The sequence below is a fragment of the Sitophilus oryzae genome, unplaced genomic scaffold, assembly GCF_002938485.1.
Source record: "Sitophilus oryzae breed Bouriz unplaced genomic scaffold, Soryzae_2.0 scaffold_494_pilon_pilon, whole genome shotgun sequence".
In the NCBI taxonomy this organism is placed as follows: domain Eukaryota; kingdom Metazoa; phylum Arthropoda; class Insecta; order Coleoptera; family Curculionidae; genus Sitophilus; species Sitophilus oryzae.
In genome coordinates, this window is record NW_022147078.1 from 1,116,173 (window position 1) to 1,139,972 (window position 23,800).

Here is a 23,800-nt window from a genome sequence, read left to right on the forward strand (position 1 = left end):
GTCGGGTAAACACCGTATATAATGACCAAAATATGACGCAATTTTAAGAAAAAAAATGTCACTTTCTGGCTTATAATAAAGTTTCAAATGCAACGTTTATATTCAAATTTGTTATGATCTACAACAGTTAAGTGGTAATTGAGACGAATTATAATTCAACTACCGGCTACTACGTTCTTGTTTTAATAGCTCAAAATTCAACAAATATAATTAGAAATTATTTTAATTGTGAGAGGCTCCCTTGTGGGACGCCTATGTACGGCGATTACGGCGCGGCGGAAACAATACCTACCTGTGAAAAGACAAATTCGGGTAATTTGAGCTTATTTTTCCACACATTTGACACTGTCGTACCATATTGAAAATTCGCAGATTCAAAAGTACGTTAAACAAAAGCAAAAACTACTGAAAAACACTGAAAAGTTCACTTCGGACTTGATTCCGACTTCAAACACACCGTAAGCTAAACGTAGTACGCTATAACGGATCAATGGCCGTCGCGAGGGTTGGTGGGACGGTCGGCTCATTTCATTCTGGAAGACTAGCAGCGACTTTGCCAATAGTTCTAGACGTTTCAGCACATTAAACAGTAAACATGTCCTTTAATAGTAACGCATATATCCTCTGGTTAATAACCATATTATTACGCATGCTTCTTTAAAAATAAACGATTAATTTAATTAAGAAATTGAGATTTATTGATATCTGGTGAAGGTTTTAAAGTCACCTTTTCTGCAAATCAAACTAAGTAGATAGGCGCAAATTTTTGAGATGTGGCAATGTCGCCTTCTCTATCTCAGTTGGTTTTTGCAGTACGTAGTCAACCTCCGATTGTTTGATAGGGTTACAATCCAAAATGTGATATCTGTTGTCTGTTCTTCCTAAATCTGTGGTTTTCTCCAATATTTGGAGTTATTACAATTTATTTTTTCCGTGTATATGTATCATTTATTAATGACCGAAAAATAATCACTTTAACGACTGGAAAAAATAATTTTGTATTCCAAAACAACAGTTTTTTTTGGAATACAAAATTATTTTAATATGATCTATACTTTACTCACCCTGTATATCTATTGACATAAGTCTATATAATCTGTACAATTTCCAATGTCTGGTTTTCTAAGAATTGCGATCTAAAAATATGCTAAAACACAGTGCTGGTGTTCTTTTTATAAATGAAATATGTGTGCAATTTTATTTAAGAAAAAATCTCGGACATAACATTATAAACTACGTAATTCAGCATACATTGTATAAAGAATGGCCGTCTATAGAATGATTGTAAACAGATTTTGTTTACACAACTTTCAAAAATAAACCCTTACGTAATCTGTAGGACAATATTTGCATTGATTTTTTCTAATTGTTTATATAGAGTTTATTAAATTTTAATTGAAATAATTATGTCGGGAATTATTAAGATGTATCTACCTACTGATCTGTGTGTGTGTGTCTATATTTGTCAGTAATTCTAGGTAATTACAATAAGCAATATAATAAATTTAATATTATGTTTGTGTTTTCAATATCTTAATCTTAAGTAATTATTTAATAAGTATTTTTTATTCTAAAAATAGCTGAATAAAAACATATTTTCCGAATATTTTTAAAAATGTCTTTAAAAAAGTTAAAAGACCCAGCATCCTTTATGCATAAATCTACGAAAGATTCCTACAACTTATCTTATGCCGGGTCCAGAAGTTTCCGAAAAAACGCTTAAACACGTATATTTTATTTTGTTTTTTTACATATTTTAAGATTTTTTAAAAATGTGTTTCGAAAAATCTGGTCATTGATTAATCACGATCCTGCTTAAAGCGCTTGACGTAAAAAACTGATTTTTGGAAAACAGATTGACTTTAGGGTGTAGAGGTTCGATAAGAAGGGATTTTTCGAAACTCGAATTCTAAGGGGGTGAAACTATCCCTCAAATATTAAAATATTTTTTATTTAAAAACCGGTGAGTTTTTTCGGAAAACTCTTAAACGTATTATACTTTTATTTTATTGTTTTACATATTTTAAGATTTTTTATAAATTGATACAGGGTGTTTCATAAAATATGACCATTGAGTAATCACGATTCTGCTTAAACTGCTTGCCGTTTAAAGCTGATTTTTGGCAAACGGATTGACTGTGGGGTGTACAGGTTCGATAAGGAGGATTTCTCGAATCTCAAATTCCAAGAGGGTGAAAACGCCCTCAAATATTACAATATTTGTTATTTAAAACGGTTAGTCTTTCGGGAAAACGCTTGGACAAGCATAATTTATTTGTTTTTTACATATTTTGAAATTTTTTAAAAAATCATGAGGGTGTTCCAAAAGTTGGGTTGAATTTTTTAACCACGATTCTGCTTAAACTGTTTGACGTAAAAAGCTTATTTTTGGCAAACGGATTTTGCGAAAGTCAAATTCCAACGAGATGAAACTACCCCTCAAATATTGTTTTTTCTCGTGCTGACATAAATGTGAGAAAATTTTATCCAGTTTGTATGTTAATGGAAATTCTTGCTTTGCTTTATCATCGCCATTACAAATGATTAATTCGACGGGAACGAAGTCGCTGGTACACGCTAGTAGATCTAAAATTTTAAAAAACTAAACACCTATTTTTAAAAATGTCTCTGTGTATTCATCCACTAACAGTGTCGCCGATATTTAGTGTTATTGGTTTATAAAATTTAACACTCTCGCATAAAATTCCTGGACTTACCCGTTAACAGCTTTTTACTGTCAAAATAAACATAAAAGTTTCACAAATCTGAGTGCTAAAATAATGTGTTTTACTTGTATTAATATGCCGATAAATAATAAACCTTGAATAAAATATTATAAAATAAAATATTATACGGTTTTATAAAACAAAAATTATTATTTTTATACGGTCGACATATTTTGCAGATAAAATTAAGTAAAAAAGTTCGTATAGTTAATTTTGAGGTTTTTGTGGAGATGTTTTTAAAAACATTTATTAAACAAGCGGGAGTACAATACGCGTTGATGGATTCTGAAGGAACCCTGTGCCTGCGTCGTGCAGCGGCTTAAATATGAACATAAGTGCTGATGAATATAAAGTATAAGATTTCTACAGGGTGTGTTAATTATACAATTATAACTGTATAAATTTATGTCCTAGAATGCTTAATTTCGGATATACAGGGTGTAGTAGTTTCATTTTAATTAAATAATTATAATTATTTAGTTAGTATTACTCCTGCTTGTGAAAGTGTTGTAACCAGTGTTCTTCTCTGGTTGTAACTTTTCGTCTGTACCTGTATTATACTACCAAGACAAAAAATGTACAGGGTGGGTCAAATTCGACGCTTTTAAATCGAAACACCCTTTTCTATAGGAGATAGACGAAAACTAATATCGGTGTCTGGGGCTCAATTTTCATCAAAAACATAATGGTGAAAACCGCACATCAATATCTGTTACCGTTTCGGAGTTACGGGGTGTTTTTCAAAAATGTGCATTTTTAACAAATCGTTGTAACTTTTTTGCTATGGAAAATTTTGTATTTCTATGAAAACATTTCCAAAGTACCTTTTTACGTAGAATTTAATGGTTTAAGTATAATTTTTTTAAAATTAATAATTTAAGAGTTATCAACAGAAAAAATGATTTTTTATTTGGGACACCCTCTATATTTTTAATTAACTGAAAAGAATTAAAAATTACCTTTCCAAAAATATAGCACACTTGATATTTTGTTATAATCCCCTTCGAAATACAGAATATTTACAGGTTCGCCACTTTTAACTAGTAGGCTTTGGACCCCTTATTGATGATATGCCCTTAATGGAACTCGAAAACATATTTTTCCAGCAAGACGCGACGGACCGCCTCAGAACGCTGAAGTTATCAGCAAATTTTTGCAGCCAATTTCAAGAATAATTGTATAGCTAACCAAGATTCCAGCCGTTGACCGTCGCACAGTGCTTCGAACATATGGCTCTAGAGGACAAAAATCCAAAACTTCTCTTTTATTGTAAGCAATTTATTCAAACTAGGTTTATTTGACACAAATGATGAGTACTCTCATTGTACTAAATGATGATGTTCTTAGTCCCACGTTTATGAAAAAAAAAATCTTATAAATAATAAAAATGTTGGAGCTGTGTTCCATCTAAGCAAATAATAATTTATAGTATGAAAACGGTGTAAGTATTAAATAAATTCCTGTGATAAAAAAGAATTGAAATAACATTAGAACATGATTCCTACAATATAAGCCTAATACGTAAGATAAGATAAAAATGTTTTTGTTTAATGAAAAAGAAACATTAATGTTATATTTAATTAAAAAAAAAACTTAAGATACTATAAATTTACTTTAGGACAACAAAATGCATAGATCGTAACTACTTTGATTCAGAAGAATTACTGCTGACAGAATCTTCCAAATTTATAGTATCCAAATCAGGTAGATGAAGTATCCTCACATATAAGATATTTCTGTACATCATTTTCTAATATGTTACTTTTTCGCGTTGTTACTGTTCATTTTGTCGCTATGAGGGGTTCGGATGTTAATAGTTACCTCTTTAATACAGCATATCCATATATTATTTTTTCCTTTTCTTGGGTATGAGATTATATAATAAATTGAAAGATGGACACTTTTTTTATGCGACGTTTCGCTCCAACATAGTGGACTTTTTCAGGCACCAGTGGTGTCTCATTTGACTGGAAGGTTCATCAATATCTAATAAGAACATATTTTTTGAAATACAAATAATTTTGAGTTCTTGTCCTTATGATCAAGCCAAGTATTAGCCAGATCGACATTGCTTATCAATTTTACTCCATCTGAAAAGTATTATAAAATAAAGTTCGTCGCAAGCAGACGCAGGTGAACTATACAAAAATTAAAAGTGTATCAATATGGCAACAAAAATATTCAATAAATACGATATGTTTTGATATGTTTTTTTTAAATGCCTTTTTGAAGTTTGAAAACGTAAAATTTTTATACCCATTTAAGAATCATCTTAAAAAATAAATAAAAACTAAACAATCACGAACTTGTTTAGAAATAAATTTAAAGTACATACCTTGTTTAACAATATCCATAGTGGCTTTCAATTAAGTACGTACTCGTTTAACTCCATAATATACAGAACTACTATGAATGTTATTCTTTTCACTGATGAGATAATGATCGCAAAATTTATTTTTAGTGAAAATATTTGCTAACAAAAACGCTGTTTATGAAAAATAATATACAGGATGGTTAAACATTGCTATAAGTATAAAATTATATATTCAGATATTAGTAAATTTTAACTTATTTTTTGATTTTTGTCCATGGGACGAAGTACTGTGCGTCGAGGCCGCCTGACTTAGTGCCCATGGATCTAATCTTATGGATATATTTAGTTTTGGAAGAAAGGTTCCTTATTCTTCCGTATAATCTAGACAAGAATTAGAAATACTTAGCAGTTATGAGAGGGTATCTTTCACCCCCACTGAGTTAATGAATTCCGCGAGAAATGTTCAAAAACTGCCCCGTCTGTCCATAACAGAAGTCGGTCGATATGTCGAACACCTGTAGTGTAGCAAAATCTCATGTCTTGGTTTAATATTTATTTTTATTGTTATTAGATATAGTTTAAATGTGTTGATGTTTGTTAAATATATTTTAAATTGTTATAAAATTCTGCATCTCTCATAGCAAATATTATTTTCGTTTTAATTGATTCTCACAGCTAGAATTTTTTTGCATTACAGCCGGTGCCGTTCAAAGCCTACTTATTTAAAGCGGGCGAATTTTTATATACTCTATATCTCGAAGAGGAATCGAGCAAAATATCAAGTGTGGTATATTTTTGGAAAGGTAATTTTAAATTCTTTTCAATAAATTAAAAATATACAGGGTCTCATATAAGAAATCAAATTTTCTGTTGATAATTCTTAAAATATTAATTTTAAAAAAATTATACTTAAATCATTAAATTCTACGTAAAAAGGTGCTTTGAAAATGTTTCTAAAAAATACAAAATTTTCCATAGCAAAAAAGTTACAGCGATTTGTTAAAAATGTATATTTTTGAAAAACACCCCGTAACTCCGAAACGGTAACAGATATCGATATGCGGTTTTCACCATCATGTTTTTGACAAAAATTGAGCTCCAGACACCGATGTTAATTTTTGTCTATTTCCTATAGAAAAGGGTGTTTCCATTTGGAAGCGTCGAATTTGACCCAGCCTGTACATTTCCGTCATTTTCCGTCATTTTTTGGACATACTGTATACATAAAAATGTCCATAAGATAGTAAAAAATGTGTTTTAGTTGTTTTTTCTTTTTTTTCAGTAATCCTGGCTAAAGTCAAGAAAGAGCAGATCATAGAGTCAACTCAATCGAGGGTGTACAAAGTTAGGGTCAAGAGGGAGTTCAAGATTTCTGAAAAGGGTTTGGTAGCGTTAAAATCAGGCCGATTACACACACCAATCGAGGATGCCGCGTGCGGCGCCATGTTGCAATTGGGAAAAGTCTACGTCATATCCGGCAGAATACACAGCCTCAAGGTGAGCATGAAGAAAAACTTTAAAAAGTTTAAGATTTTTTTAATTTTAAATATTTAATTATTAATTTTTAATATAATATTTTTTTTTAAATTAAGTAAGTAAGTAAAATAACTCGGATATTTTGGACTTATTTGAAAAACGGTAAAGAGAAAATATATGTTTCTATTATCAGACCCTTAACAGCCCTTGAAAATATTTACACTTATTTAAGACTCGCCCTGTATAATAATATTTGTTCTTCGTAATAAGTAATAATTGAATATATGTAGTTTGTAAGTTTTAAGATATATAATTATACAATTATACCCTAAGAACTGTTATTTTTCACAAATTCAAGTGTTTTTTTTTTGGTATATCCAATACGGAAAATGCGTTAATACAGCCGGGGAGATAGCGGCAACAAAGCTTTACCGCACACGTGCGACGCGTACTACAAGGTAATAAATGAATGAATAGGCTCCCGCGCCTCTAATCGGTGTTGTCATATTGTAAAGAACTTATCCTTTTTAAACAGTATCCGACTTATAATTTAGTAGTATAAGGACTATTTAATACATCTATGGAATATTAAAACATACTTTATTAAACTGTAGTATTAATATCTCAATATATGTGTATAACAAGAAAAAAAATATTGATAATATTAAAGACGTGATAACATAGGCTGGACGAGGAAGGCTCGGTCGACTGTACCCAGAAGTAAACATGTGTACAAAAAAGATTGTTTGACCGCGTTGAGATGTAAATAGTGTAGTCTATATTGGTGTAACCAAGGTAACTTGATTTTAACCGTTTTATTTAATTTTAGGCCCACATCACACAGTGCGGCATGGCCTTGCCATGGAACCAGGTCACGAGACGCCAAAGGAAAGGTTTAAGGCAGCTTTACAAGCAAGGCTGTACTTGTAACATCAAGTACTGCATGTTTGGTGGCTTATACGGAAAATGTACAAGACACAGAGATAGCTGTAATTGGAACAGCCATTGTGAGACAGAAAATGTAAGAAAATAAGTTGAAAAACTGATATAATTTGAATTTAGAAACACGTAATATTTTTGTTATGGAAAAATAATATGAAAATATTCAATTAAATTGTTTTTTTTCAAACGTCACAAAAGTCATAAAAAGTTATTTATGTTATTATGCCTGATTATGCCTAAGCATCTTTGAATAAGAAGACTAAGGAAGGAGCATATCAAAAATCTTAGATCCACCGCGATGGGCCTCAAATATGGCCGACTTAAATTCCGTTTTATCAGTGCCGTTCTAATTTTATTTAAAAAATGTAAAACTATGATGTAGGGTAGACGTGGGGTAGACTCAATATTTTTTTTTTACTTTACGTTGTGAATAAATGTTGGTAGTTATTAAAATTGTTATAAAAATATAAAATTCTAATAAAAATAGATAAGTTATAAAATTATTTATTAACACAAACATCCGATACGCTACTGATGCAGGTAAGTCAAATTGAAGTATCTAAATTCTTTGACATCTAATCTTTTACAAGTAGTAAATAAAAGCAAAAATGCAAGAAAAAATATATAATTAGTTAATTTAAGTGAATTTCATAAATGATCGGTTTACTACACGTATGTATATTATATAGTCACTTGCTAGCGAAAAGTTGTTCCATTATTTCACTCGGTTTTTGCCGAGATCTACCGCACGCTACACAACCAACTATTTTAGAGTCTTTTTCGATAAATCGCGATAGTGTCGCTGTTAATTTAAGTTCCGCCACAATTTCCATCTAGATTTACTACCTTTATACAACTATCAGTAGTAGAATAAATAATAAATAACATAAAATAAGCTCCGTAAGGACTGACAAATCCACAAAATTTCAAATCAAATTCAAATGTGTCAAATGAATCGTCAAACAGAACTGTCAAGGATCCCCACCCTAGAGTCCTTTTTCCGCCCACCATGCATGAATACATGGATAGCATTATGCTCCTTCCTTAGTCTTCTTATTCAAAGCTTTTACGCTTAAGCATAAAAGTACAAAAAAAAATATATTATTAAACTGACATGAAGTGTCATATTCAACGAGCGTAACAATAGTTACTCGATATATAATTACATACAAGGTACGACTTTTCAATCTTTTTATATTATTCGTTCTATTCGGATTAAAAATGACTTTTTTGCCACGACCGTATGTCAAACATACAGCCTCGCCATTTTAACTCCTAATAAAACAATATATACTATTTATTCAAGAAAGCATTAATTTTTGCGACATGATTGACAATACAAAAATATCATTTTAACTCCTAGGCAATCCTAGGCAAAAGTAAAGAATTTTTTTGTCTAAGAAAAGTATAAAAATATATTATTAAACTGACAATAAGTGTTAAATTCAACGAATGTACCCGTGCGTTGTTGCTCGATATACAGAAAGGTCCACAGACTTCGAGACATAGGAAAAATCAAGTCCATTTAGCGTGTGTCGCAATTTTCACACCTTAAAAATTTATGTTTTTATAGCTATAGCAACTGCAGCGACTATGAAAAAAGCTGTGTGGTTTTCATAGAAAATAAGGGCACCTGTAATTAATTTGGGAATGTTATAAATCGCTAAAAGAGGTTTCAAATCTCTTGGTTTTCTATTAATATTAAATAAATTTTATTAAAAATTGAACTAAAATTGTTAGTATCATTAAAAACAATTCAAATTCAAAAATTGTATCAGTCAAGTTCCCTCATTTAAGGTGAATATTAAAGTAAATATAAATACAGCTCATTCTAAGCTCTACCTAAGCTTGTCCGAATCCCGTTTTTATTTCTTCGAATCCACTTAATTATCTGAATTTTTTCATTAACGTGATACACAGACATTTTTAAATGCAATTCAAGATTCTGAGATAAACAATTTCAAACTTATCAAGTTTAAATAAAATGAAATTAAACGTCAGTCTAAACAAAACTGTCATTTTTGAAAACTTCATAATTTGGACAGACGCTAAATGGACTTGATTTTCCTATGTCTCAAAGTCTGTGGACTTTTCTGTATAATTACTTAGAAGGTATTACTTCTAAATATTTTTTATAATATTTGGAATGTTTGAAATCGTCTAAAAACTTATTTGGTCGCGATTGAAAAAAAAATAGCTTCTTAAGGTGCGTATACATTATCCGCACGAACGAACGAACGAACGAACGAACGAACGAATGTTCGCTAGTGGTATGGACGGGGACCGCACGAGAAGACCGGAGGCATTTGTTGGCGAACGCCTTTGATGTACCGACTCGAAACGGATGGTCGAACGAAAGTGCGGTATATTTAGACGGGGACCGAACGCATGCGGCCGTTCGTTCGTTCGTTCGCTCGACCATCCGTTTCGAGTCGGTACATCAAAGGCGTTCGCCAACAAATGCCTCCGGTCTTCTCGTGCGGTTCTGTCGTACGGTCCCCGTCCATACCACTAGCGAACATTCGTTCGTTCGTTCGTTCGTTCGTACGGATAATGAATACGCACCTTTATATTGGGAGTTAAAATGTACTTTTTGTGCTTTGCCTGGAAAGTCAAACGTACAGTCTCACCACGAGAAGTATCATTTTTACTCCTAATAAAACAATATATTATTTTTCACTTTGTATAAAAAAAATCATTGTTAAAAATATGTTTTTTTGTATATTTCAGGGCATTTGTTTGAGACAAGACAATGGTTCATGCATGTGGAGCAAAAACCGACTTTTGGCAGCCTGTAGGCATCCAAAAAGAAATTCAACTATACCTGGCTGGCATACAAATATGATACCATAAGAAAAAAATCAAAAACCCTCAATTTAGTGTCTCGAAAAAAATGTTAAAATCGTTAGAAAAAGCTTTATTTATACTATATAAGAACAAAAAAAACGGCGTCAAAGATACTGCGTTACTAAAAATTGACACATACAAATCTATTTCCAAAAAAATCGTCTTAAATTTCAAACTACACCATTTAAAAATCTTTTTTACTAAATAAAAAAGAGTACGGGTCAAGTAAATGACGTCTATAGGGCTTGACCTCGTGAAAATTATCATCGATTGTCATTCCCCAGCCATCTTCGACGCCTTTTTTTTCGTTCGCATGGTTTTTTACCTCCTGTTAACGAATTTTAAAGCACTTTACTTGTTTCTAATATCGTATGTATATATAATTTTAAATTGTTGTTAAAAAATTAAATGTTTTTACTTACCATTTCGTTGTGATCAGGGTAGAATGTTTGTTCAATTAATGGAAACGCCTCTTTGCCCAATCGTCTTTGGAGTTGAATCAAGTGTCCAAAAACCCACGGTTTGTCCTATAAAGTAACAAAACACAGACTTGTACATACAGTGTTGTAGTATTTTTAATTTTGTTCCAACTTTAAAAGTCGTTAATTTTTTTACAAAAAAAAATTAACTTTGTAGCATTTATTAATCCATTGAATCTCGTGAATTTTAACAAAAATTTATACAGGGTGAGTCTTAAATCTCAAAAACACGTCTATGAGATGTAAAAATGTCCTGAAATGAGATCTACCAGCTCTGAAAATATGCTCACCCGGTATATATTATTTAAATTTTTAAAATATGGTATAGTTAAAATAAATTACCTGAAAGTTGTAAATTGAGTTCAAATTGTTGATGCTAGGTATTCCAGCAAATTTCATGGCCAAAATAAGTTTCTTGTAGTCTTCACCAGCGTCTCTTAGGTTTTGTCTAACCTATTGAAAAAAATAAAATATTAGTATTATTACTCACAAGGAAAAATTAGTTTAAAAAATATGACTTAAAAAAAACTTAGGCATTTACTAATATTATTTTTGTTCACTGTTGATATAATATTTATAATTTATTTTGTTAAGTGAGCTTGTTTTTGTATTATTATTATTATTACCATTGTACAAAATAATTTATTAATAAAGTGGTTTTAGTTTTCTATTTTTATTGTTTTACTATTTTTTGTTAGTAATATTTACAGGTTTAGGTACCTATGTATAAAAAATAGATAAATCCTACACTAGATGACTATATACAGGGTGTCCCAGAAATAAGTGCAAGTAACACGCCTGAGGTTTTTTTCGCAAAAAAGAAATTTTGAAAATTCGAAATTTTTTGAAAAAATTTTTGGATTTTTTTTTAGTTTTTAGTTAAAAAACATAATATCTTGATAATATGGCAACATAGGTATTAGATTAAATTTACAAGAAAGAAAATCCAGAAAAGATTCCAGTGGTTCTTAAAATTTTAGCAAAAAATCATTTTTTTGGGAAATTTTCAAAGTGAAATAACTCCGTTATTTTGGACTTATTTGAAAAACAATAAAGAGCAAATGTGTTTCTTTTATCGAGATCTACCACCTCTTAAAATACTTGCACTTATTTCTGAGGACACCCTGTATAATCACGTTGTATACAAGATGATAGTCTGACAACATGAAAGCAAAGATTTTTCGCAAAAAAGATGAAAATTAAATATATAAATCAAGCAAAAACTCCAAAGGCTTAACTGATAAATAAACAGTAATTAAAAAACTAAAATTTTGCATTAAATAAATTTTATTTAATGGTTATTTCCAAAAGGATATAAGAAAATACTGTAGGTATGTAGACTCAATAAAATTATAGAATTAATAACAATAATTGAAAATGAGTAAGTATAATATGGTTTAATTGAAAATTCATGTTAAAATTTTAAAAACAGTATTTTGATATATGAGTAAATACATTTATATGTCTAATAAATCAACAATAACAAAAGGTAATATAAAATATATATTTTTTGTTTAAAAAAATTAATAACAATCATACCTAATAAAGCATAAGAATATAAAAAAAAATCAATGAAAAATTAATGTTTTAATGCAATATTGAGCTGGTAGTATTAATAAGGTAAGTGCTAATAAATTTAATATAATTAATATCTCTTTAGTTCTTATAAACATTATACGTTTTGAAAAAAACGACTCAATGTTAATGTATCTATTATAACAATTAATATATTTAATCTACTGGGTGCTTTCTTAATAAGCGCAATTTTTTTAAAAAGGTTTATAAAGAATAATTTCATATTTTTTTGACAATTTAATCTACACTTACCAACATAAAATCGGGTCTAAACGATCTTCCGACCCTGGTACCACCCCTGTACACTGCCATAGAGACATTAGCCACTTCAGCAGTGGCTGTGACTGTGATTTCCCTGAATTCAGCCTGCTCCACTTTGATTTCGTAGTCTCCAATTCGTTTGCCACGGTAATACTTCGTCCAGTCAGTGTTCTGGTCATCGATCACCAGGAGGGTGAGATGTCTTCCTGATACTGCAGATGTAACACGAGTGGCACTGCAAATAATAAAAAATGCTTTAAAACAAGCTAAAGCGTGGTCCAGACGCAACGATTTATCGTACGATTTGCTAGAGTCAGCAAAACGTTACAGATAAAGCGTAGGGTGGGGACAGCAAGTTTAAAGAAATTTTAGAACTGCATAAATAGATTTTATACAGGGTGTCCCAGAAATAAGTGCAAATATTTTAACTGGTAGTATAGCTCAACCCCAGAAACACGCCTATGAGGTTTTTTCGCGAAAAAAAAATTTGAAAATTCGAAATTTTTTGAAAAAATTTTTGGAATTTTTTTTAGTTTTTAGTTAAAAAACATAATTTCTTGATAATATGGCAACATAGGTATTAGATTAAATTTACAAGAAAGAAAATCCAGAGAGGTTCTTAAAATTTTAGCAAAAAATCATTTTTTTTGGAAATTTTCAAAGTAAAATAACTCCGTTATTTTGGACTTATTTGAAAAACGATAAAGAGAAAATATGTTTCTTTTATCGAGATCTACTATCCCTTAAAATATTTGCACTTATTTCTGGGACACCCTGTATATAAGTCGTAGCGTGTGAACGCTCACAACGATTTGTTTATGGTTTTATTTTAATTTTAGTCAGCTAATCAAAATACAAATAATGTCTGGCCTAGGGCAATCCTCACATGAGTTTCTCAGTGAGTTCACTGAACTGTTGAAGAGCTTTGGCTTGCTTATGGCGTGTAAAGTCAAGAAAATACAGCGTCAGAGACAAGAAAAATCAGGCCTACGAGATTAATATTTGTACAATCTACAAGTTAAGCGTTTATATACTCGCCCAGTGGGCACCGAGTGGGCGCGGCAAAATCTAGCCAACCGAGTCAGAGCCCACTGAGCGTAACAGTTAGATTTCCGCCACTAGAGTAGTAGGAACAAAGAACTCGAAGGAATTGGACCGTTGTCTCTGTTCATACTATCTTTACATTTATTAATTCTGATGCTTTCATATGCATCTAATTGCCTGTAATTTGAGACTTGTTTAATTAATTTTAAATTATTAAGATCTATACAATGTTCTTTATCAACAATATGTTCGGCAACGCAAGATTTATCCGGTCTACCATATCTTATCTGAGCTAAATGTTCTTTAAAGCTAGTTAATATTGATCTTCTAGTTTGCCCAACATATTTCTGATTACAATCTTTACAAGAAATTTCATAAATACCCGACCTTTCCAGTGGAGGTGTTTTATCCTCCTAATAGTTGTTGTAATTTATTATTAGCACTATACACAAGTTTATAATTGACATTCTTAAAAATGAATTTTCGGAAATCATTAACCTATACCTACGTTTTCTAATTAATTTATCAACTACTGAAGGAGAATATCCATTACACTCAGCTACATTCCTAATGTAATCTCTTTCTATTTCATATCTTTCGATGGAAAGTGGGAAACTAAGTAATCTATGAACTAAGAAATTTAAACTAGCCTTTTTATGTTCAACACTATGATGTGATTCATTAAGAATATATCTACGTGTGGTCGAATTTTTCCTATAGATATCAAATTCCAGGCAATTATTAGTATTTCTAATAACTAATATATCTAGAAATGGTAATCTGTCGTTGTTCTCAATTTCATGCGTAAATTTAATGGAAGGAAAACGATTATTTAACTTGGAAATAAAATTATCTATGGTGTCTGAATGTGTGTCAAAAACAGCAAAAATATCATCCACATACCTAAACCATACTGTTGGAAAATACTCAAACTGATTCCTAGCCTCCACTTCAAACCTGCTCATGAATAAATTAGTCAAAAATGGAGACAATGGATTACCCATTGCTGTACCTTCCCGCTGTTCAAAAAAGTTGTTATTAAATTGAAAATAATTTTGTTTCATACATAACGATATAAGCTCAATATATTCAATCACAGTTTCGTTGTCGAGACCATTTGCGTTCAGTAATTCCTTCAAGTAGCCTAAATTATGTGGAATTGGAACACTTGGGAACAACAAAGATACATCAAAGGAGACCAAAATTTGACCTTCCTGCAATGTTACATCTTTAATTTTGTTAATGAATTCAATATTATTTTTAACTGAGAAAGAAGATTCATGATCAGGTAAATTTTCGAACTCCCTTGATAACCAATATGTTGCCGAACATATTGTTGATAAAGAACATTGTATAGATCTTAATAATTTAAAATTAATTAAACAAGTCTCAAATTACAGGCAATTAGATGCATATGAAAGCATCAGAATTAATAAATGTCAAGATAGTATGAACAGAGACAACGGTCCAATTCCTTCAAGTTCTTTGTTCCTACTACTCTAGTGGCGGAAATCTAACTGTTCCGCTCAGGGGGGTCTGACTCGGTTGGCTAGATTTTGCCACGCCCACTCGGTGCCCACTGGGCGAGTATATAAACGCTCAACTTGTAGATTGTACTTTAGTACTTTAGTTTATAATCATCTGCTGATGATGCTAACATGGTTAGCGAAACGCGCGTCCAGTGTAAAAGTAAAAGTGTTTTGGTGTATTGTAGTGATTTAGTGTTTTTATTTTGCTGTGTAACACCAAAGGTTCCAACCCTCAAATGTAATTTAGGGATACAGTAACAAAAAAAATAATTCACTTAGAATAATTTACAGGCAGAGCTGCAAGCAACAAATCCAAATTTAAAAAAAATGTAAACTATTTCATTGCATCTTACCTGGAGACTGCAGCACCTAATATGTGAGCCCCCTGGTCCCTAGCTTGACCAGTCAGAGACTGGACTCTCTGGAGGAGGCTTTCTCTAGACTTGGCTGGAGAACTAGGAGCGCTGGTAGTCTTGGAACCTGGTCGGAGGTTCAAAGACAAGTCGCTGCTGGTACTGGACTGTGAAGGTGGTGGTGGGGGAGGTGCCTGAAGAAAGAATTAAGAACACTATATAAGATCCGAGACCAGTGACACTATCTCAATAAGTGCACGTGAAATTCTTAATTTAATGTAACTTCTTAAGGAACAAAAAAAATAAATTGAAATTTATTTTTTCATTAAATCTATTTATTTCAAAAACGTTTTGTTACAGACTTGAAATTAATACCACAGATTAGGTATCCTATAAGTATACAGATAAAAATCTTGTCCCTAATTCGTGGTACGAAAATTTTGTGAAGATGTGCAAACGAGTAAAATTTCTTGTGCGCAAAAATAAACCTGCGTAAAATAACAATAAACAGCGTAATAGAGAGATATCGCTAAACCGAATAGCGTACATGGACGTTAATAAGGCCAGGTGTTATTTCCTTTACGTGAGGTGGTATTAACTCTCTTCATTTATGGAAAGAATTCTGTTCTCGTCGCGTCCGCTATTTAAACTTAACCTAACTTTGAATTTAAAATTTTGAAATTGTTTTGTTTACTAGGTATTTTAAAACTAAAGGGCTAAAGTGCTTATTTCCAGTGCTTTATTGTTCAACGTATGCCAGTGGGTTTAGGGCAACAAGCAACAAATTCTCTTAGAAGGGCTAAGTCATCATCTGCTGTAAACCTAAGCCTCTTATAGGTTCCTTAATATTGGATGAGGTGGAATCCATATTTTGGGCCATATTTATTTAATTAAAACTAATTCCAACTACTTAAATATCAAATTACCTAATAAAACTAAAGTAATAATTCAAAACAATTCAAACATAACCTAAAATAAAAGATCCGGCCGGCCGGCCCCTGTTGTCAAATACCCGCACGTGCCAATTTAAGCAATTTTTAAACGTTATTTAGAAATAGCGCTTGGTGCAATTGATCCGCAAATTACGTCAGACGGTAACGTTATTAGCGGGTGTTGCGTTAAAAATTGAGTCGCGCATATCGTAACCATGATAAGGTACGCGTAAATACTGCATGACGCTTTTCGGTTTTCCGATATCTCTCTAATAACTGTGCCGGTCAGGCGCTGTGCACAATTTTAGAGGCCATAAGTGGGCGTGCTAAGTGCGCAAACTAGTAACCTAACTAGTGCCCGATTCCGAAAATTGGAACCACGAAAAACAATAAAGAAAAAACAAAGTTTATAATCTGTGGTATAGCTAAGCATATACTGGATGTTTCAATTGGCAATTTCTCTATCACACACCCAAAAAAAATATATCTGACCTTACCTGCGGTTGTGAGGTGACAGGCGGCACCTTACTGTAAGGATCCACATGGTGCACGTCATCGTCGCACTCCGAGGACAGGTCCCCGGAGCTGAACCTCCTCTTCAAGTAATTGACATTGGAGGTGAAGGACTGGCGGAAGCTGCTGAACGAAATGGTGGGGCCGTTGGCGGCTGGGGGGGTGCAGTACTTGCCGCACTCGTTAATCTTGAAGCTTGGAGGGGAATGGGGCCCGAGTGGAGGTTATCGGAGACGATTTGGAGGCTAGGTAAGGCGGAGGAGGTTGTTTGTTGTGTTGGTGCTTTGGAAGAACGGGATTTGGTTGGAATTTGCTGAAAATTAATTTAAAACATCTTAATATTATAGATTTAAAAAAAAATAGTTGGATATTTTGAATAAGGAAAATCGTGCCAATTGGAAGATTCAAATAAATAATGTTTAGGTCAGCAATTTAAAAATATTATTTTTAACCTTTTTTATTGTGAATTTGAAATCTCAGTGTGTGATCTAAGAGTTACTTATTAAAAATAAATCAACTTCTACAAACTAGTTTCTAATGCTACGTGTTCGAAACGGTTACCACCCTCTCTGTTGGACAATTAGGATCATCAATCAATTAGGACATATTAAGATCTATACAATGTTCTTTATCAACAATACGTTCGGCAACGCAAGATTTATCCGGTCTACCATATCTTATCTGAGCTAAATGTTCTTTAAATCTAGTTAATATTGATCTTCTAGTTTGCCCAACATATTTCTGATTGCAATCTTTACAAGAAATTTCATAAATCCCCGACCTTTCCAGTGGAGGTGTTTTATCCTTTGGATTACCTAATAATAGTTGTAATTTATTATTAGCACTATACACAAGTTTATAATTGACATTCTTAAAAATTCCTTTTAGACCACGGGATAACTCTCTATCAAACGGTATCGAAAAAAATTTAGACGTATCTTTCTCCACTTGAAAAGTCGAATTTTCAGAAATCATTAATCTATACCTACATTTTCTAATTAATTTATCAACTAGTGAAGGAGAATATCCATTACACTCAGCTACATTCCTAATGTAATCTCTTTCTATTTCATATCTTTCGTTGGAAAGTGGGAAACATAGTTAAGATATGGTAGACCGGATAAATCTTGCGTTGCCGAACATATTGTTGATAAAGAACATTGTATAGATCTTAATAATTTAAAATTAATTAAACAAGTCTCAAATTACAGGCAATTAGATGCATATGAAAGCATCACAATTAATAAATGTAAAGATAGTATGAACAGAGACAACGGTCCAATTCCTTCAAGTTCTTTGTTCCTACTACTCTAGTGGCGGAAATCTAACTGTTACGCTCAGTGGGCTCTGACTCGGTTGGCTAGATTTTGCCACGCCCACTCGGTGCCCACTGAGCGAGTATATAAACGCTCAACTTGTAGATTGTACTTTAGTTTATAATCATCTGCTGATGATGCTAACATGGTTAGCGAAACGCGCGTCCAGTGTAAAAGTGAAAGTGTTCTGGTGTATTGTGGTGATTTAGTGTTTTATTTTGCTGTGTAACACCAAAGGTTCCAACCCTCATCTGTAATGGCATCTTGGTGAACATCCCAAAGCGCAACCAAACCCCAATTTAACCTTGTTCGTATCTATTACGGTTACCGAGATACCAATGCTCGTTCCTCGAATTTGTAGCACTCTGTATTGATTAAATAAAATAATTAATACAATTTATATAATTTAAACTTGCAAATAATTAAGACCGTTTCTTTTTAGAAACAATCAGTCCGTACGAGCACTGTAATTAAGAATAATTAACTAAGAAATTACACATTAAGACCGCAGACTAAATCTTATCAGGAATTGCTCTAAATCAGAGCTTATTCATGTTGGACGAGGGTATTTAAATAATCAAACATGCAATTTAGGCATTTCTCCCAGACTTGAACGTGATTTGATTAATGGTTTCCAACGATCCGCGACCTTGTTTTATAAGTTTATACATTGCTTTTTAAGTTTATTTTTTATTACTGTTTTTAACTATTATTTTGTCATTAAAAATTAACCCCTCAAAAACGTAAAATATAAAAAAATACTATGTCTCGCAATGCAAAAAAATACACACAATGACAAATAACAATACACAATATACAGGGTGAGTTTCCTACGATGTTCTCTATGGGTATCTCGGAAACTACTGGAGATAGAGAGTCGGTTAAATGGGGAAAGAATTGCAATTTCGTGGCGTCACAAATAAGCGTCTTTCAGATTTTTGAAAAAGTTTGATGATTTATAACTTATAAAAAGACAAAATATATTATTAAATGGATCTTTACAATTTACATTACACAAACTAAAACTTAAAAAAATAATATTACTACATACACTTTAAGTTATTTTAGAAAATGTTCAAAAAATCCGCCATTGTTTTGAGTACATAAATAAATAATCTTTTTGAAACTGAATTTCTAGCTATTCTCACAGAACGACCGGTCGACTTAATTAAACTTCTCCTGTACCATCTCTTCGATTCATAGGTTCTTTTGTAAACCTTGTTGTTGTTAATCATACCGCATAAAAAAATTTAAAATGGATAGGTCAGGTGATGAATTTAACTTTTCTAACATGTCTTGAAAACCGTTCTCTAAAAAACCTAAGTAACGTTCACTGGTCAAAGTCTCGAAACTGTATGGCCAAGAAAAGTTGAACTAATAATCCTACACGCTTTTCTTCATTTGAAAAATTCCTATTTACAATTTTTGTTTATTTTAAATTATTTTTTCTTCTTTTTATTAACGACATTGCTAACATAAACATCAGTGGCAAAATATGTCTTTTTGCGGACGACACTAGCTTCACTTGGAGCAACAAGGACATCGCGGCACTTCATAGGATTATATCAAATGACTTAATCACCATTAAATCTTGGTGCGATTCGAACCTCCTGAGTCTCAACATTTCTAAAACTAAGGCTTTGTCGTATAAAAACTCGTTGCAGCCTTTTGTACTTGACAACACCACCATTGACGTCGTAAAATCTGTAAAATTCTTAGGGCTTGTTGTGGACAGTTCTCTGAAATGGGACATACATGTCGAAGCTTTGTCGAAAAAATTGAGCTCTGCCTGTTTTGCATTAAGGTCTGTTTCTAAGGAGCTTAACTTGTCAGTGGCTAGAACTGTTTATTATGCACTTTTTGAGTCGCACCTCAGGTATGCCCTTCCACTCTGGGATACGTGTTGTACGGCTCAATTTGATCGCATTTTCAAGCTCCAGAAGAGAGCTGTTCGATATTCACTGGGACTAAACAGCAGAACTCATTGCCGGGGCTTTTTTAGAGAATTAAAAATATTGACTCTTCCTTCCTTATTTATATTTGAATCCGATTGCCTAATACGTAAACATGTATCAGATTCTCAAGAAAGGCCATCTCACACTTATCCACTCAGGAACGCGGAGCAAGATCTTTATCTACCTACCCCACGCTCAGAGTTAGTTAAAAGTTCAATATTATATAACTCGAAAAAAATGCACAATCACCTGCCATTTGAAATCAAATCCATAACATCATTTTTTTCATTTCGCAAAGCATTGAACTCTTATTTACTAGACAAGGCTTTCTACGCCGTAAATGAATTATATTTGAATTGAAAATCGAATTTGATCTTGAAAACACTGGTCTAATGTTTGCTATTGCTATATTTACTAATGACATCGAAATTAATTTATTTAGAGGTCATTGATATTTTGCTATAAACTGGCTAAATATTTTTGAATATTATTTTAATTTTTTTTGTTCTTTGACATTGTAAACATTTATAAATGTTTATTTTAACAATAAGACTGTGAATATTATTTGTATAATGTTTTGTATTATCTTTTGTTTGTTTGTTTGTGTACCTTGTTTTTTTTACTTTGTTTGTTAGTTTACCTTTGTCTACAAATTGAAAAATTTTTTGACAATAAAGGCATTTATTTATTTATTTATTTATTTACAAAGTTTGGATGTGTCAGTTTTAAATTTCTGAGAGCAACGACGATTGAACTTGTTTCCATGGCTAACTAAGTGAAATTAGTCAAGAAAGATAAGAATTGGCTATAATTCAGTAATTTTGTGAAAAAAACATATTATAGCTTATATCGCTGAAAAGCTTAAAAACTTGCGCTTTTTATGAAGTCGTGGCCAAGTATGGTTTCCATTTAAAAAAAAACATATGTTTGTGTCATATGTCAAAAATGACAGGTTTTAGAAAAAATCGGAGAACTAAAACTCATTAGGGATGTGATTATCTACAACTTTTATCTGAAAACTTTTTGTCTAAAATAGATTATAATGGAATTAGGGACAGTTTTTAAAATAGCCGAAATTTGTTTTTTTCGAAATATCTAGTAAGCCATGAACTCTTTCAAAAATCTGAAAGGCGCATATTTATGATCCTACAAAACTGCAATTCTATTCTCATTTAACCGACTCTCTATCTCCAGTAGTTTCAGAGATACCCATAGAGAACATCGTAGGAAACTCACCCTGTATGTACAACTTAGAATTCCATACATACGAGGCGTTTCTGAAAAAAATAAGGATAGGAAAACAATATAATATACGAACATGTTTCAAAACACAAAAAACACTTTTAACACACACTAAACCAATGAACACTGGACAAGAAACAAAAAATGTAATATACAAAATACCATATGAATGTGATAAATTTTATATTGGTGAAACATCTAGACCCTTAAATGTTAGAATTAAAGAACATAAAGATTATTTAAGAAATGGCAAGTTTTACAAATCTAAGATTTGTCAGCATTCATGGAACACAGGGCAAAGAATAGATTTTAACAATGCAAAAATTATAATGAAAGAAGTGATAGCCTGCAAAAGAAAAATAAAAAGGCTTTTTTAATACAATCTAATAAAAATAAATGCATTGCTCATGCATCTGTAGATGTTAGTAATGTATGGCAACCGCTTTTTGATTTTAAAGAACATAACATAAATAAAAATAACATACGTAAAAATTAAAAACAAATTAAAAATAATCATACAGAAAGTTTGAAGCTTTTTGGTTTTACCTTATTAAGATTTTTAACAATTTTTGGATTTTTTTCAACGTAAAACTTTTGAGCATCACAAAAAAAATCAAAAAAATATTCAAGTAAAAATTTGCTAAGAAAAAACGTTAAAAAAATGTCATCCCCCCTTCCAACAAAACCCCCACATTCTTCCAATTCTCCCCTTAACACCCCTACCCCACTTAGGGGGTGAGAGAATTCTCTATTGATCTGCCCTTAACTTGGACAACTTCCTAACCTTATACCAGTTGAATTTATCACCTTTAGATACACTTTCTTCAATAAAAAATACGTTTTAAACATGGTTTATGGCATTTTTCTAACTTGAAAGGGTTGGTTTTAGTGAAAAGTGTGTTTAATAGTCGTTTTAGATGATTTTTTCAATAAAATTTGTCAAATATAACGATGAATAGCGGTAAAAACACACGAAATAACGTTATTTTCAGTTTCAAACATGATTTGATTCATTTTTTATACATTGATGTAATTGATTTTTCAGAAACATTTATGTTTAGTTGATTTAGATGATTTTTTCAATAAAATTCACAAAATATTACAGAAAAAAACAACAAAAAAATAGGTAAAATGGCTTTACTGGCGTGTTGTTTGATTAAAAATCTCGTTTTTGGTGAATATTTCGGGTTTCTTATATTAGAGGACATTGATTTTTGAAGAAAAATGTGTTTTAAATGATTTTTTCAATGAAATTCGTAAAATACATCACAAAAAATGATAGAACATCAAGAAAACTACATGAAATAGGGTTACTTACGTGTTTTTTGTGTAAAAATCACGTTTTTTGGTCGATTTTTTTAGTTTTTTTTGCTGGTAAGCTCGCGTTGGGGTAACTCGGAGTAACTGATCGTGTTCTACTCATGCGGGAGTGAGTATAGCGCCTCCACGCGTATGTTTTTGGAGGACAAAACGCGTCGATAATTCGAGGCTTTCCTGATTGGCTGCGAGGGATGAAATATAGGGAATAGAATGGGGATGAAAACAATATTTGAAATTGTGTAAAATTCGGGGAAAAAACAGGTTAAAGAGGGGATTAATGTGTGTTGTGGAATGGAGGTTAATGGTTGGAGTGATTAAAAAGATAGATTCTTGACTTTTTTTAAGAGAAGTTGAACGAATTTTAAATTTTATGAGTTTAAAAATAAAATAATGGTCAAAAACAGGAAAATTAAAATAAACAAATAGTTTACAGGACGTATTGGAAATAAAAATGCGAAATTTACCGAATTTTTCAAATTTACCTTGATTTTTATTGAACTCAAAAAAATACACACATTTTTTTTATTCTAAACTGTGAATTAAAAAAAAAGATAAAACCATTTTTACTTAATAAAGGGTATGGCCTCTTCTACTGTTCATTACAGCCCTACATCGTCTCTCCATGCTTCTGATCAGGTTGTCGATCTCTTCTTGATGTACAACCTGATGTCACGCTGCATTCACGGCCCGAACCAGATCCCTACGAGTTTCACGAGGCATACCCATTCTCAAAGTTCTTCTTTGGACCGCGTCCCATACGTGCTCGATGGGGTTGAGGTCAGGAGATTGTACCGGCCAGGGTAAGATGTTTAATTGAAGAGCATTGATAAACTCACTTACCACTCTGGCTGTATGAGGCCGTGCATTGTCATGCATGAGAATGAAGTTTCTCCCAAAATCATTGGCATATGGTAACACGACAGGCTCAAGAATTAAATCACGATATGTGATTCTTGTTAGAAACCTTTCAAGAAAA

The 23,800-nt window shown here is 31.9% G+C and overlaps 2 protein-coding genes across 2 annotated transcripts in view; one reads left to right on the forward strand and one right to left on the reverse strand.

Moving 5' to 3' along the window:
* Window positions 1-10,728, forward strand: part of LOC115886550 (tissue inhibitor of metalloproteinase) — a 38,704-nt gene extending 27,976 nt beyond the window's left edge. The window contains exons 3-5 of the mRNA XM_030905773.1: window positions 6,323-6,537; window positions 7,346-7,537; window positions 10,189-10,728. Coding sequence (XP_030761633.1) covers window positions 6,323-6,537; window positions 7,346-7,537; window positions 10,189-10,311 — 530 coding nt within the window. The 3' untranslated portion in view covers window positions 10,312-10,728. The remainder of the gene's footprint in view (window positions 1-6,322; window positions 6,538-7,345; window positions 7,538-10,188) is intronic.
* The window catches only part of LOC115886549 (synapsin), a gene marked incomplete at its 5' end in the record, with an annotated part of 55,750 nt that extends 38,535 nt beyond the window's left edge, over window positions 1-17,215 (reverse strand). The window contains 5 exons of the mRNA XM_030905772.1: window positions 10,728-10,832; window positions 11,127-11,237; window positions 12,612-12,855; window positions 15,547-15,740; window positions 16,976-17,215. Coding sequence (XP_030761632.1) covers window positions 10,728-10,832; window positions 11,127-11,237; window positions 12,612-12,855; window positions 15,547-15,740; window positions 16,976-17,215 — 894 coding nt within the window. The remainder of the gene's footprint in view (window positions 1-10,727; window positions 10,833-11,126; window positions 11,238-12,611; window positions 12,856-15,546; window positions 15,741-16,975) is intronic.
* Window positions 17,216-23,800: the final 6,585 nt, after the last annotated feature.